Source organism: Jaculus jaculus, chromosome 23, assembly GCF_020740685.1.
Source record: "Jaculus jaculus isolate mJacJac1 chromosome 23, mJacJac1.mat.Y.cur, whole genome shotgun sequence".
In the NCBI taxonomy this organism is placed as follows: domain Eukaryota; kingdom Metazoa; phylum Chordata; class Mammalia; order Rodentia; family Dipodidae; genus Jaculus; species Jaculus jaculus.
Window position 1 is genome coordinate 4,739,660 of NC_059124.1, and position 15,772 is coordinate 4,755,431.

At 50.0% G+C, this 15,772-nt stretch overlaps 1 protein-coding gene across 1 annotated transcript; it reads right to left on the reverse strand.

Moving 5' to 3' along the window:
- Window positions 1-331: 331 nt before the first annotated feature.
- On the reverse strand, window positions 332-13,112 carry Gabarapl1 (GABA type A receptor associated protein like 1). The gene is made up of 4 exons (XM_004668703.2): window positions 12,763-13,112; window positions 6,266-6,344; window positions 4,997-5,115; window positions 332-1,541 (listed from the first exon to the last, which is right to left on the reverse strand). Exons 1-4 carry the CDS (start codon window positions 12,850-12,852, stop codon window positions 1,476-1,478), a joined length of 354 nt encoding a protein of 117 aa, XP_004668760.1. The 5' UTR covers window positions 12,853-13,112; the 3' UTR covers window positions 332-1,475.
- Between the last annotated feature and the right edge of the window lie 2,660 nt (window positions 13,113-15,772).

The following is a 15,772-nucleotide window of genomic DNA, read 5'->3' on the forward strand; positions in this document are numbered from 1 at the left end:
CAAGATAAGAGCATTCACTGTCAGTACCCACCCAGGGCAGGTCCACACCTTCTGTTCAGAGTGTCCATGCACCCTCCAATACAATGCAGACCAAGCTGGGCGTGGTGGCGCCCCCCCCCCCTTGAATCCCAGCACTGGGGAGGCAGAGGTAGGAGAGTTCAAGGTAAGTCGTGAGTTCAAGGCCACCCTGAGATGCCATAGTGAATTCCAGGTCAGCCTGGGCTAGAGTGAGACCCTACCTTGAAAGACCAAAGGAAAACCAAAACAACCAACCAACCCCACAAAAAAACACAATACAGACCAAATAAAGGTGACATTTCTGAATTCAAGGTGGTTTCTTAAGTAAGCAATTATTTTATTTCCTGACAGCACCGACCTCAGGATACAAGAACCTGCAGCTGACAGAACACGCCAGTCACCCCCAACAGGAAGGCTCCTTTGCATTAGCAACTGAAATGTCAGATCTGAGTGCAATTCCTGCTTCCCCAACCCCACCCTCCACCTCCGTGAAAAGAAACCACCGAGATACCCAGGAATTACTCAAAGCCACTCCTCCTCCGTCTTTCCTAGCTAGTAGACACGGGGGATGAAAACGGGAGGAGGGGAACAGCTGGCCATATGTCACGCTCCTGCGAGCGTGAGATTAAGGGGAGCAGAAAGTGGGGCAGGCTTCTGGATGAGTGGCAGGTGTGGCGACCTACCTGACCTCAGAAGCCGGCCCCTCCACACAGACGCTGTCCCTGCACATGAGGATTCTGATGGCAAATGCTGCCTGGGGCATGCCACTGCAGGTGCCCAGGCCCGTGAAATTCCAAGGACTTTGGGGACAGACAGAGATGCTCAATGGTCAGCTCCAGTTTAGCGCTACCCAAAGCCCTGGTGACCACAGCCACCTTCCTGAGCAACTCTTCTTTTTCCAGAAGTAAGAGTGCTCCATCTAAACATCTGCGCGGATGTCCACGGCAGCCACTGGGGGTGGCGCGATGACATCTGTGTGGGAAAAAAGAACTAGGGGGAGGGAGGAGGTGGACACGCAGAAGAGAGGTCACTACGCTTCAATGACACTGGGTGTCTTTTGGTCCCTAGGAATGGTCCACTACAAAGTCCTAAAACATCCCTTTCCCCCCGCCCCTACCTTGAATGTGCAAACGTGAAAAAGTCATCTCTAGCGTCCGTGTGCCTACCTCCCAACCCTCCGGTAAAACCTGGCACTGATTCTCTCTGCGATGCCAGGCAGTTAGGTCATGCCCATTCTGCCACCGGAGCACATTCTCTGGGGGGAGCTGAGGAAGCAGCAGGAAAGAAATGACTGAGCGGGTGAAATGTGACGACAGAGTATGCGGGGTGATGTTTTCCGAAGTCTTCGCCTTCTGGCCCTTCCGTGCTGGGAGCCCTCCCTCTGTTTCCCCAAGTCCCACTCGCACCCCTCCCCTACCCCAAGTCCAGGTGCTCCCCAATGCTGGGCTCTCCTCCACTCATTTCCCGTAGACACTCTCGTCGCTGTAGGCCACGTACAGAAAATAGTCCTCCTCATGGTTGTCCTAGGAGAGAAGACAGGGCACTTCAGAAAACGCTCTCGGGGCTGGAGGGATGGTTTAGCGATGAAGGCACTTGCCTGCGAAGCCTAAGGGCCCAGGTTCAATTCCCCAGGACCCGTGGAAGCCAGATGTCACGAGGTGGTGCACGTGTCTGGAGTTTGTTTGCAGTGGCTGGAAGCCCTGGTGTGCCCATTCTCTCTCTCCTTCCAAAATAATTTAGTAAACAAAATATTTTTAAAAATAAATAAACTGGGCATGGTGGCACACGCCATTAATCCCAGCACTCGGGAGGCTGAGGTAGGAGGATCACCATGAGGTTGAGGCCACCCTGAGACTACCTAGTGAATTCCAGGTCAGCCTGGACAGGAGACCCTACCTCAAAAAACCAAATAATAATAATAATAATAATAAATAAATAAATAAAACGCTCATTGTCTCCCGGACGCCCAGCCCCACACCGGCGCTCATCAACTAGAGGAGCGGGCCAGGGCTGTCTCCCAGTGCTGGAGCGGTTGCCTAGAATCCATAAGGCCCTGGGTTCAATCCCGACACCACAAAAAAAAAAAAAAAAAAAAAAGAACAAAAACAAGCAAAAGGGCTTGAGAAATGGCTTAGCAGTTCAGTTAAGGCACTTGCCTGCAAAACCAAAGGACCAAGTTTCAATTCCCCAGAACCCACTTAAGCCAAATACACAAGGTGGTACACGCATCTAGAGCTTGACTGCAGTGGCTGGAGGCCCTAGTGCGCCCATTCATTTCTCTCTCTCTCTCTCTCTCTCTCAAATAAGAAAAGTAAAAGCCAGGCATGGTGGTACATGCCTTTAATCCCAGCACTCAGGAAGATTGCCATGAGTTCAAGGCCACCCTGAGACTACATAGTGAATTCCAGGTCAGTCTGGACTGACTAGAGTGAGACCCTATCACAAAAAAACAAAAAGGACTGGAGAGATGGCTTGGAGTAAAGGCATTTGCCTGTGAAGCCAAAGGACCCAGGTTTGATTTCCCAGGACATGTAAGCCAGATGCATAGGAGCACATGTGTCTGGAGTTTGTTTGCAGTGGCTTGAGGCCCTGGTGTGCCCATTCTCCCTCTCTCTGTCTATCTCTCTCTCTCTGCTTGCAAATAAATATAAAATAAAATAGCCAAAAAAAGTGACCAGAGCGCTCAGTACTGCAATATCTCTATCACACCTTCCAAGGCTCAGGGTCGATTGCAAAAGAGGTGGCAGAAAGGATGTAAGGGCCAAAGGAAGGGTAGGACTCCTTACAACGTGCTCCTCCAGACACAAAATGGCCTGGATGTCCATGACCTCACAGTGCCTGATACTACCTACACAAGACCATCATCATAGGAGAAAAAGATGATGACATCAAAATAAAAGAGACTGATTGAGATGGGGAGAATGGAGTTTCAAAGGGGAAAGTGGGGGGAGGGAGCATATTACCATAGGATTTTTTTTTTTATAATCATGGAAGTTGTTAATAAAAAAAAAACTTGAAAAGAAAAAAATAAATAAATAAAAATTAATTTAAAAAATAAATAAAATAACTAAAAAATAAAATAAAACCCAGCAGAACTGGTTGCAATGAAACTTTGAGCTCTGACTTTCCACACAAAAAAACCTGTACAGAAAACATGACGTATGGACGGAAGAAAGCCATGAAGAGAAGGACGAGCCTTCCTCTTAACAAAACCCTTTTCGCGGGAGAGTATCATAAGACAGACCGTGGAGCATGTGCATACAGGCGGTACGCGTGTGCTAGGGAGGAAGGCTGGATTAGGGACATTCGATGTTGATGTGTTAATGAGCCGCAGCATCCTGGGTGACACCATCTCAGGACTGAAGCAGTTGCAGTCTTAGGTCACATGCACAGCAAAGTCCTTTATCCTTTATATTTATTGCAAGTTAAGATTCTGAAAATTTACCAACTAAACCAACTCATATCTGATATGCTAAGCTGCTTTCTCTGTTAATCAACTTAAAATTTTTGCCAGGTGTGGTGGCGCATACCTTTAATGCCAGCACTGGGGAAGCAGAGAGAGGAGGATCTCTGTGAGTTCGAGGCCACCCTGAGACTACATAGTGAGTTCTAGGTCAGCCTGGACTACAGTGAGACCGTAGATTGAAAAACAACCTAAGTAACATAAAATTTTTGTCTTGATGTTTGTTTGTTTGGCTTTTCAAGGTAGGGTCTCCCTTTAGCCCAGGTTGACCTGGAATTCACTACGTCGTCTCCTCCCACCTCTGCCTCCCAAGTGCTGGAGTTAAAGAAATGCACCAACGTGCCTGGCATTGTCTTCATTTATTATATTTTTTTAATTTTTGAGGCAAGCCCAACAGACTCGCCTTTTTTTTTTAATGTAAGAGAGTGAAAGAGTGAGATACAGAGATAGAGAGAGAGGAAAGAGAATTGGCCCACCAGGGCCTCCAGCCACTGCAATCAAACTCCAGGTGCGTGTGCCACCTTGTGCACTGCATTACTTTTGGGGGGCTAACGAGGGACCTGGAGAACGGAACATGAGTCCTTGGACCTTCGCAGGCAAGCACCTTAACCACTAACCCATCTCTCCAGCCCTGGTCTTGCTTCCCCTGCTGCTGGTCAATCGTCAGATCTTCAGAATTCATGTGGGACGAGCCGTGAGGACACCCCACTCTCCAGAGCCCGCCGTGCCGCGCACTTTCACCAGCGGCAGCCCGGGACAGTCGCACGAGGAGCAGGTTGCTGAGATGCACAGTTCACTCCCGCGCCAAGCTGCCGGACAAGAACTGCTTCGGGTAGATTCCTAGGGATGCGTGGCTGCCAGGAGCATTTCTGTCTTTAAGAAAGACAATGCAGGGCTGGAGAGATGGCTTAGCAGTTAAGCGCTTGCCTGTGAAGCCTAAGGACGCCGGTTCGAGGCTCGGTTCCCCAGGTCCCACGTTAGCCAGATGCACAAGGGGGCGCACGCGTCTGGAGTTCGTTTGCAGAGGCTGGAAGCCCTGGCGCGCCCATTCTCTCTCTCTCTCCCTCTATCTGTCTTTCTCTCTGTGTCTGTCGCTCTCAAATAAATAAATAAATAAAAATTTAAAAAAAAAAAAAAAAGAAAGAAAGACAATGCAAGCTGGGGTGGGGTGGCACACGCCTTTGATCCCAGCACTTGGCAGGCAGAGAGGGTTGGATCGCCATGAGTTCAAGACCACCCTGAGACTCCAAGGTGAATGGCAGTTCAGACTGGGCTAGAGTGAGACCGTACCTCAAAAACCAAATGCCCAGCACTGAAGGACTGTCACCAGGCACATCTGAGAAAAGCTCTCGCCGGGATGACATCTGGCAGGGCGTCTCATCTCCCAGGTGTAAGAGGATCCTCATAAGCAGCCCGGCCTGCCCTACTTCCCAGGTGTCTTATCAACAAACGCCCTGAACAAAAGCTACGGGATGCCAGGCTGTCTGCCAGGGGCCGCTGTGACCACAACAGTACCTCATAGAGCTGGCCCATGGTGGCACTCGTGGGAGGGATGGTGTTGTTGACAAAGAAGAATAAGGCGTCCTCGGGTCTGAGGTGGATCCTCTTCCGGATTAAGAAGTAGAACTGGCCAACTGCAGGAAGGAAGAGGCCAAACCAAAGGGTAAGGACCACAGGAAAAGGTTAGCAGGAGGCGGCCCAGGGGGTCAAAAGAAACAAAAAGCCCTCTATCGTATCTGTCCCCCCACCAGCTTCAGGGAACACTGGCGAAAAGCCCGAACACATTGCCCAAGAGGTTTAAAAGGAAACTCAAGAGACCTGTGTAACCCTGACACGTCACCTGGAGCCTGGTCCCCTTTGTGCCTATTAAATTTCAGACCAATTCAGTCTAAGGATGACTTTGGGGGGCATGACAGGCATCCAGACCAAAACATTCCCATCGCTGTGTCAAAGTGGCTTTCCATGGCTTTCCAGACCCAGCCCCCACTCCGAGAAACAGACACTGCAATGAGCTCTACTGGACCCTGTACCCCTGAGCACAGTCCACTCGCTGCTGCTTAACCTTGTCCTGAAGAACACAGAAAAGGCTCCACAGTGCTAATACTGCGGCACACACGTGTATAAACGCTGCAGCAAGCACGTCTACAGAAGTCTTCCCATGGGCCGGGCAGGGTGGCGCGCGCCCTTAATCCCAGCACTCGGGAGGCAGAGGTAGGAGGCTCGCTGTGAGTTCGAGGCCACCCTGAGACGACACAGTGAATTCCAGGTCAGCCTGAGCCAGAGTGAGACCCTAACTCAGAAAAAAAAAGAAAAAAGAGAGGAAGGAAGGAAGGAAGGAGGAAGGAGTCTTTCCACAGTCTCCTAAATGCAGCGAGCATCCCATTAAGGCTCAAGGTAAAGGTGACCATACACTATACACTTGTAAGCCAACCCAGAATCTGGAAAACAGATCATTGCATACCTTCAGGGGATAAAGTTGAAAAATTGGTCTAAAATGTGGCCCTCCCAAGAAACTGGGCTGATTTGCCACAAATGGACATCGCAGAGACACAGCTGATCTTCAATGGGGTGTAAGCCAGGGACAGCTGTTTTTACTTTTTTGGGGGGGGGGTATAATATGGTGTGGTGAGTGGGCAACTGGAAATGAGAGAATACTGGAGTGTGAACTGCTACTCAGTGGCTTCCTGGAAACCCCACTCACTTTTCTCAGGTGTGCGCCTGAGCTAAGGAGCAAGCGTGTTTTGCATGGGTGGGTGGGTGGGTCAGGGAAGCAAAGCACTTTACCTGTGAGGTCAGAGGGCACCAGGTACTTCCTCTTGTCCAGATCAGGCACCCTGGCTTTGGGAGCCTTCTCCACGATGACCTGGATGGACAAAGGGAGGGTGGGGGTGAAAACCACAGCCCCCAGCAGCGTTGCGAACACCGCACCCCAGCCCGGCCGGCAGAGGCCGTCTAGGCTCAAGCTGACTGTCCAACGCCTCCCTCACCTCCTTCCTGAGCTTAACAGCCACAAGCTACCTGCAAGGCACAGTGAAGGACAGGCATCTTCTGGTATCAAGGCTGTCTTGATTTCTCAGTCAGTTCTTGATGACCTATTAGTTTTATTCTTTCAAACGGCGGAAGAAAGGGCTCGGTGTTGTTAAGCGACTTTCCCAAGCGAGCATGAGCGCCCAATGGGGCCTGAAACTGCCCCCAACTTTCAATCTCTAGATTGCAGAGAAACAGCTGGGCTTCGAGCAAGCTGTAACCCAGTCCAGCAGAGCAGGGCAGAGACCAGCGATTGCCCCGTTCACATCAGTGACTCAGACTCTGCTCCAGCGGGGGTGGAAATGGGACACCTGACATTTGGCTCTGGCTGCCACAAATAAGGGGTGTGCCATAGGCCAGTGCATAGAGCTAAAGGACGCTTACACACGCATATGCCACACACACACAATACTAATTATACACATATACAAGCCAGCCATTTATTACACACACAGTGCCCAGTGCCCGTAGCTTGGCACTATTGAGAAGTGGTAGAAGCTATGGTAAGAGCTGGGAACTCGTGGAGGCTTAGGTCACGGGGGTGTGGCCTTAAAGGAGAGGGCGACACTTTGTGGTTCTTTCTTTCACTTTGCATGAGGCCAGTCGATCTCCGTGACAAGATGACTCCACAAGCCCCAAAACCCATCGGGCCAACAGAAAATGGACCAAAACCTCTGAAACCATGAGCAAAGATAAATCTTTGTTTTAGAAGTCGATTTTGTCAAGTATTTGTCTACAGTAACGGGAAGTACACAGGTAATGTAGGTTACATTCCAATCTTTTTTCAAAATTATTAAGGATGACTGCAAAAAAGTGTTCACTGTTCAAAGGAAATTGTTAAAACATCAAACATTTTTATTTTTATTTTTTAAATTTATTTTGGGCTGGAGAGATGGATTAGTGGTTAAGGTGCTTGCTTGCAAAGCCTAAGGACCTAAGTTCGATTCCCCTGTGCTCACGTAAGCTACAGCCACCCGTTTTCTCTCTGTCTCTCTTTGTGTATGTCAAATAAATTTTTTTTAATTTTTTTATTTTAGTTATTTATTTGAGAGAGAGACAGAGAGAAGAGGTAGTCAGAAAGAGTTAGAGGTGTGCCAGGGCCTCTAACCACAGCATATAAATTCCAGATGCATGTGTCACTTGTGCATCTGGCTTACATTGGTTACTTAGGAACTGAACCCAGGCCATTAGGCTTGACGAGCGAGCTCTTTTAGCCACTGAGCCACCTCTCCATCCCAAATCCTTTATAAAATATATTTCATTTTTATTTATTTTTTGAGGAGAGGGAAAGAGGCACACAGAGAGAGAATGGGCACACCAGGGCCTCCAGCCACTGCAAACGAATTCCAGACACATGCGCCACCTTGTGCATCTGGCTTACGTGGGTCCTGGGGAATTGATCCTGGGTCCTTTGGCTTTGCAGGCAAATGCCTTAACCATGAAGCCATCTCTCTAGCCCCTCAAAATTTTTTTATAATGAATGACACTTGACACCATGAAATCAACACATTAAACCTTTTATCAGTTATGTTTCTAGGATTTTTTTTTTTTTTTTTTTGGTTTTTCGAGGTAGGGTCTCACTCTGGTCCAGGCTGACCTGGAATAAACTCTGTAGTCTCAGGGTGGCCTTGAACTCATGGCAATCCTCCTACCTCTGCCTCCCGAGTGCTGGGATTAAAGGCGTGCGCCACCATGCCCAGCTTGTTGCTAGGATTTTAAGGAATTTTCATGAAATGTTTCTATACTACTTCAAGTCTTATAAAAATCATGCATTTCTGTAACAACAAAACTACATAACAAATCTTAATTTTTTATATACATAAGCTTATAAGATAGAAAATAACTTATAAAACATTAATATTAGATTATTAGTTCAGAAAAAATAATTCTACATACAAGCTATGTGCAGTGAGACAGAACACTGAAAAGGATACCTCATATCTATGTGACCTTTGTTAGGTTACTAACCTCTCTGAGACTCTGCATTGTAATTAAAAGATAACTTTGAAACACTTCATATATAAATCCATGGGACTAACATGTGGACCTTAAGTAATACATGTGATTTTATAGGAAAATGTTCAGTAGACCTTAAGCACCTCTCTAAACAGAAATATTAATTTGAAGGGAAAAGTTAGAAGCTCTCTAAAGGAACAGGAAACGTAACCCAAAACTTGTGTTGCTGGAGAAAAAGACTCCTGAACCAGGAAACTCACATTTGGGACACGGATCATAATCACACCTGAACTTAGAAACAAAACCTGGAGGGCCAAGAGCGCAGGCTACTGGTAGGGTGACTGTATAGTATGCACAAGGTCCTGAGTTCAAGACAAGCCTCTAAATACCATACATAAATAAATAAATACAATAAACGCTTTGGTAGGCTGGGCGTGGTAGCATACACCTTTAATCCTAGCAGAGGTAAGGAGGACAGTGAGTTCAAGGACAGACTGAGACTACATAGTAAATTCCAGTTCATTCTGGGCCACAATGATACCCTCCCTCGGGGGCGGGGGGGTGGGGACGGGATTAAGGCAGACAGATGTGAGTTGCACATTTAAAAAAAAACTGCGGGACTGGAGAGATGTCTTAGCAATTAAGGCTCTTGCCTGCAACGCCTAAGGACCCAGGTTCGATTCCCAAGGACCCACATAAACCAGATGCACAAGGTAGCGCATGCATTTGGAGTTTGTTTGCAGAGGCTGGAGGCCACTCTCTGCCTCTTTCTCTCGCAAGCAGATAAATGAATAAATAATATAAAATAATAATAGAGCTTCACAAGCTGACCAAAGGTCCAAAACTGCGGGAGAACGAGAGTGAAATGGGGAGCCCGGCACACTCCACGGGACCTGGGCCTGGCAGCTCCTACCAAGCGACTGCAGGAAGGAGACCAACCGAGAGCCACAGAGCAGACGGCAGTGCGAGGTGGAGGCTTCTGGGGAGAAACAGGAGGGTAAGAGTAATTGCTGAGGCCCTAACTGACCCACAAAACCATCTCTCCCAGGGAGCCCTGACTTCTCAGAGGCTGTGCAAGGGGGCTAACATAGCTAAACCTCAGGAGAATGTTTACAAACAGTGTGGACAGGACAGTTCCTGCTGCGGTGGGTTTCCATACAGCCTCTGTTCTTCCAAGATCACATCATAGTCATCTTCCAACACACACACACACACACACACACACACCCCTACGGTCAGGGTTAGGAAATCATCACAGTGGGGCTTTACGAACTGCCTGCTCTAATTATCTTTTCTGCAAACAGGCCACCAAACCACACTAATATTAAGAATTCTAGGGCTGGAGAGATGGCTTAGCAGTTAAGGCGCTTACCTGCAAAGCCAAAGGACCCAGGTTTGACTCCCCAGGACCCACGTAAGCCAGATGAACAAAGGGGTGCACGCATCTGGAGTTCCTTAGCAGTGGCTGGAGGCCCTGGCGCACCCATTCTCTCTCTGTGTGTCTCTTTCTACCTGCCTATTTCTGTATCTCTCTCTCAAATAAATAAATAAAAATAGTAATTTAGAAAATGAGCTCTGCCCGAGATCTCAGGGAATTCCTGACAAAGCACTGAATTAAAGCCACATCTTTGGGGCAGAGGATGTCACTGGTGTGGAGTCTGCTTTGCAAGGGTTCAATCCCTAGCCCCCCAAAACAAAAGTCCCAGCACTCAGCCAGATCTCATCCTGTGTCTTGGCTAGAAAGAGGGTCACCAGCTAATTGTCTCAAGAGCCCTGAGACTGGAGAGGAACTATAAATTATCTTGCAGCGATAACATTTTACTGTGCTCGTGAACAGGAATGAGTGAGGACAAACTGAACTTTTCTGAGTGAACGCAGGTGAATGAGTCTGCGTAGAGGAACTAAGGGGATTTTCACTGGGTTTGGGGATGGGTGCATGTCAGAGCTACAAGAAAAGCCAGCCCTTATCAACTCCTGGGTAAGGACTTAAATTCCTATTCTACTTAAGATAGATTTTGCTCCCAGTCTACACTGTGACCTGCAGAGAGAGTAAAATTCACCTCTGGTCTCAACAGTGTGAAGCACACGGCAGGCAAGCCCTGTACTAGAAACAGAAAACACAGCTTGGAGGTGAAGGAAGGGCCGGGAAACTGGGAAGCTTGACTACGGGCTGGATTCCTCCTCGGCCACAGACCAGCAGCCTCACGCCTCTGGGAAGCGGTTTCATTTTCATTCTCCTGTGCTTTCTCTGCATGATAACATTCCGTGAGGGTTCAGGGACAATACAGTGTGGGTGTATAGAATCCTGCTTAGGTATGTGGTAAATGTCAATAAGAGCGATGTCATTTTTTAGTGTTATTAAAAAGGATGACTGGGATTAGGAGAAGTGGGAGAAACTTTTAAAACAGTCTTCCAAGGTCTGGAGCTCAAAGGAATCATTTGTGAAGGGTCATGTACTGGATATAGATCATGACTGACCGACTCCCCCACCCATTGTCTAATACCTGGAGAATGGCAGCCTCTCAAATGTCTTATCTGCTGGGAAGAGGGAGCAGGACCGCACTGTGCGTTCAAGGCCACCCTGAGAGAACACAGTGAATTCCAGGTCAGCCTGAGACCCTACCTCGGGGGGGAAAAAAAAAAAATGGAATGCTTAAATCTCTTATCTTCCTTATAGGAAAGGGGCGCAAGGATTTTAACATCAGGGGTTCCAGATTTCTTCTGGTGGCGATAAATTAGGTAAGAATCTCAAAGTGTCCCTGCAGGTCAAGGAAAAGGATCAGATAACTCAAATTTCTGTCTTCCTTTCTTTCCTTCCTCTTTCTCTCTTTCTTTCTTTCCTTTTCAAGATAAGGTCTCCTCTAGCCCAGGCTGACTTGGCTACAGAGTGCCCCAGACTGGCCTTGAACTCATAATGATCCTCCAACCTCAGCCTCCCAAGTGCTAGGATTAAAAGGTGCGCATCACCCCGGGATCCAATGTTTTTTTTAATCTTTTAAAGTTACATGTTAATACTAATCTTATGTCCTGGCCTAAAGGTGACACATTCCTCCCCAAATCTACCAGCGGTGTAAATCAGTCTTCCAATTCCACTGCGCAGCCCACAGAAGAGGGGGAAAAAAAAAGTGGGCGGGGGAGGGGGTAATGGGAAAGAAGCCCGGATGCTGAGAGCCACCACTGCCGCATCATTAACCAATTCACCCAGTTCAGGGAAGAAAAAGCCCTCGGGGTCCCGGGTCTCTGGGCCCAGGGCTCATTAACTCACAGTCCTGCATCATGGCCTTGGAGGCCAGCAAAGCGGCCAGCTGGCTGTGGCGCAGAGAACGTGACCTTGTTTGCCAGGGCCTCTTTGGTGACTCGCCACCCCCCCCTCCCACACACACCTCCTCCTAATTCTAAGAAAATGCAAAAAACTCTCCAGGCTTCCGAACCTCCCCCTTGCCCATAAGCGTCCAAACGCACATGGGCCACGCCGGCTTCAAGGAAACCACCCATCGGAGGCGGACGTGGAGGGACACAGGACCCCAGCTCCTGGGATCTTCCCAGCCTTCGTTTTTATTTATTTATTTACTTAAAAAGAGTAAGAAGAGACGCACCAGGGCCTCAGGCGACTGCAAACAAACTCCAGACTCAGATCCTCCAACCTCAGCCTCCCAAGTGCTGGGATTAAAGGTGAGCACCACCACGCCCAGGTAGATTTTTTAAAATATATTTTATTGGAGAGAGAAAATGAGATGCAGGAACAGAGAGAGAAAGAGAGAGAGGGAGGGGGGGGGGGGAGAATGTGTGCCCCAGGGCCTCCAGCCACAGCAAACAAACTCCAGACGCATGCGCCACCTTGAGCATCTGGCTTACGTGGCTCCGTGGGGAATCGAACCTGTGCCTTTTGGCTTTGCCCCGCAAGCGCCTTAACCGCCAAGCCATGTCTCCAGCCCTTTCCAGATTTCTTAATAAAGGCATCCAACCTGGGGTCGGGTCTGGAGTGGGGATGGAGATGGGGGGGGGGACGGAGGGAGGACCAATCACAGGCGCGCGCCCGCCGGGCTGGGTACCACCTGCCTCCGCACGTGCGGGCATTACTGCTGAGTCACCGCGCGCCGCGGCTCGGCTCCCGGGACGGGGCCGGCCGCGGGAGACGGGCTTTCGCAGTCGTGCAAGGTGGGAAGTGGGGGAGGGGGGTTGGGAATGTCGGGGTGCAGCGGTGTCACGCCATCTCCGATCCCTCCTGGGGACCCCTGCCAGCGCCCAGGGCCATCCATCCATCCATCCATCCATCCGTCTCTCCCCGCGCTACTCACCGGAACCCGGTCCGGGTACTTCTTCCGGATCTTTTCTCCTTCCTTTTTCCGATACTCGAAGGGATGATCCTCTTTGTACTGGAACTTCATGATGCCGGAGCGCGGCGATCCCGAGTTCGAGGCCCGGCAGGCGGGAAGGCGGCGAGGGAGGAGCTGGACGCGGGGAGACGGCGCCGCGCGCGGGCAGGTGTCGGCCTCCGAGGGCGCCGCGCCGTGGGCCCGGGCTCCGGAGGGAGGGGATCTCGAGGACGAGCTGGACCCCGACCCGAAGGAGAGGGCGGGGAGTGGGGGAGAACGAGCAGGTACCGAAACCCCGATGGCTTTTCTCCCTGGAGCTGGGAAACACAAAAACAGCGGGGCGGGGCGGCGGCGTTGTGACATCACGCCGCCCCGCCCCACGCCGCGCCCCCGGAGCGCCGGACCCGCGGCGGCAGGGGCGCCCCGAAGCGCCCCGCGACGGCTGCTGCCTGCTTTCCGCCTGAACCCCCCTCGACCGACTCGGGCGAGAGCGCGGCGACGCTTCCGTGGGTATTTCGTGCAAACGACCGCGACGTGGACCGCAGTCTTAAAGCCAGAGGAATGCTCCAGAAATATCTTCTTCCCCTTTGCTTCGCGTTTCTTTGGTTGCGCCCACCCTCTCCGCTCTCCCCCCCAAAAAACGTAACACCAGCGCAAAGTCTAGCTTTTCCCAGCTGGAGCCTGGTTATTGCGGGGCGGAGAGGCCCGGGTGGGGATGGCACGCGCGCAGCCGGGCATCATGGCATCCTCTGGCCTAAGCTGAAATAGCCCCGTGCTTGCATTTTGGCCTCGGCGTGGTCCCCTGCGCCCCTCCTCCCCGCTCGAGTCATGCTGCCCGCATCCGCGCTGGCATTTCGTGCCCAGAATGGCAGCTGAGACAGAGCGTGACTCAGGGATTCCTGAGCTGTGCCAGGCGAAGGGAGGGAGCCGGCCAGGTGCGCAGAAGTGATGGGTGCTGGGGATGAAGGCCAAGGGGCTTCACAAGGACATGACTTGCCATCTCAGACGTCTCTTCACCCAGAAGCTTGGGCCTGGCTTCTGAAAAGGAAAACGTGAAGCAGTTTAGGTTTAACTCTGGTTTTGTTGTTGATGTTCACAGTTCTTTTGTTTCTTTTGTGAAATAGGCTCCAGTGAACGCGAAGTCCTGGCTGGAAGGCAAGTGGAAGATGGCCAGGCATGGGCAGCAGGTGCCAGCCAGGCCTCTGGGTTTCCTACTAAGCGTCCAAGAGCTGAGCCTTTCATTTGGTGGTGTTGACAGGGGGGAAGATAAGGAAGTGAAAGGTTGTTTTGCCCTGTGTAAATCAGGTGACTTCTGGACAGTTGGGAAAACAGGAACCGCCATCCATAAGTCTTTTATCGGGGTCTCAGCCTCGGGGGCTTACCAAACACCCACAAGGGGCTGGAGAGATGGCTCAGCGGTTAAGGTGTTTGCTTGTGAAGCCTAAAGACCGCGGTTTGATTCTCCAGGACCCACATAGAGCCAGATACACAAAGTGGCCCAGGCATCTGGAATTTGCAGTAGCTAGTCTGTCTGTCTCTGTTTGCAAATAAATAAATATAAATAAACCCACTAGCTGCGCGTGGTGGTGCACGCCTTTAATCCCAGCACTCTGGAGGCAGAGGTAGGAGGATCGCCATGAGTTCGAGGCCCACCCTGAGACTACATAGTGCATTCCAGGTCAGTCTGAGCTAGAGTAAGACCCTATCTCGAAAAGCCAATAAATAAACAAAGCCAAAAAATAAACTTAACTTTCATCATGGAAGCAAGAAAACAAGCTTTCCCATGTGTGGTCTAAATACAAACTGTCTCACTTAGGCTCCGGCCTTTGAACACTTGGTCCCCCACTGGGGCTGCTGTTTGGGAAGGCTTTAGAACTTTAGGAGGCGGAGCCTTGCTGGAAGGTTTGGGTGACTGTGGGTAAGGGCCTGAGGTCTTATAGCCTGGGGCAGGAGACTAAAGACCACTGACCACAAATTATGCCCAAATTTCTTTTTAATTGTGCACAACAGAGCAGTCTGGCCCTAGGGAGCTAAGGCAGGGTTTGGGGGTGTCGAGAGCAGCTCCAGGTGGCTTTTCGAGCTCTTTTTCATAAGGTGAAACCATAGAAGTCAGAGGGAAGGGCGTTTTCAGAGGTGAGCAAGCGAGGTGACAGAAGCAGACCAGCTGTGACAGCTAAACAACTTCCTGGAACGTTCTGAATACACAGTCCTGGGAACAGTACCCAGGGAGCAACCTATGGCCCCAGCTGACTTTAGAAAGTTAACAGAACCAAAAACTTAACTTAGTCATTATATCCACACGGCTCTTGCTGTTAAAATGGAGTCAGATTGGCTCTTCAACAGCGCGTCCTGTTTGCCGTGTCTGCTTCTTGATTGTGGAAGCACTGTGATCAGCTGGACGCCAGCTCCTGTGCTGTGGCCACCAGGCCATGCCCCCCCACACCACCCCACTGTGATGGAACTGTCCTCACGATGAACTCTTTCCTTCCTTAAGCTGTTTCCTGTCAGGTTGTGTGGTCACAAGAATAAAGTAACTAACACACTCCATGTCTTTTCTTTTTCCATGATGTTTCTCAATTGTTTTTCTTTTTAAAAAAAAATATATTTTATTTGTTTATTTGAGAGAAAGAGGCAGAGAATGAGAAAGAGAGAGAGAATGGGTGCGCTAGGGCCTTCAGCCACTGCAAACGAACTCCAGATGCATGCGGCCCGTAGTGCATCTGGCTTACGTGGGTCCTGGGGAACTGAACTTTGGCTTTGCAGGCAAAGACCATAATAACCTCTAAGCCATCTTAACAGCCCTCAATTATTGTTCTTTCTTTCTATTTATATAAATCAGCCAGGCGTGGTGGCGCACGCCTTTAATCCCAGCACTAAGGAGGCAGAGGTAGGAGGATCGCCAAGAGTTCAAGGTCACCCTGAGACTAAATAGCGAATTCCAGGTCAGCCTGGGCTAGAGTGAGATCCTCCCTCGAAAAACCAAATAAAAAAA

Excerpts from the sequence above, each read along its gene's own strand:
- Gabarapl1 (XM_004668703.2), bottom strand. The coding sequence starts at position 12,852 with ATGAAGTTCCAGTACAAAGAGGATCATCCCTTCGAGTATCGGAAAAAG. Across the intron at positions 5,116-6,265 it reads GGTGCCCTCTGACCTCACAG|TTGGCCAGTTCTACTTCTTA; the intron begins GTAAAGTGCTTT and ends TCCTTCCTGCAG. Across the intron at positions 1,542-4,996 it reads CCATGGGCCAGCTCTATGAG|GACAACCATGAGGAGGACTA; the intron begins GTACTGTTGTGG and ends CTTCTCTCCTAG.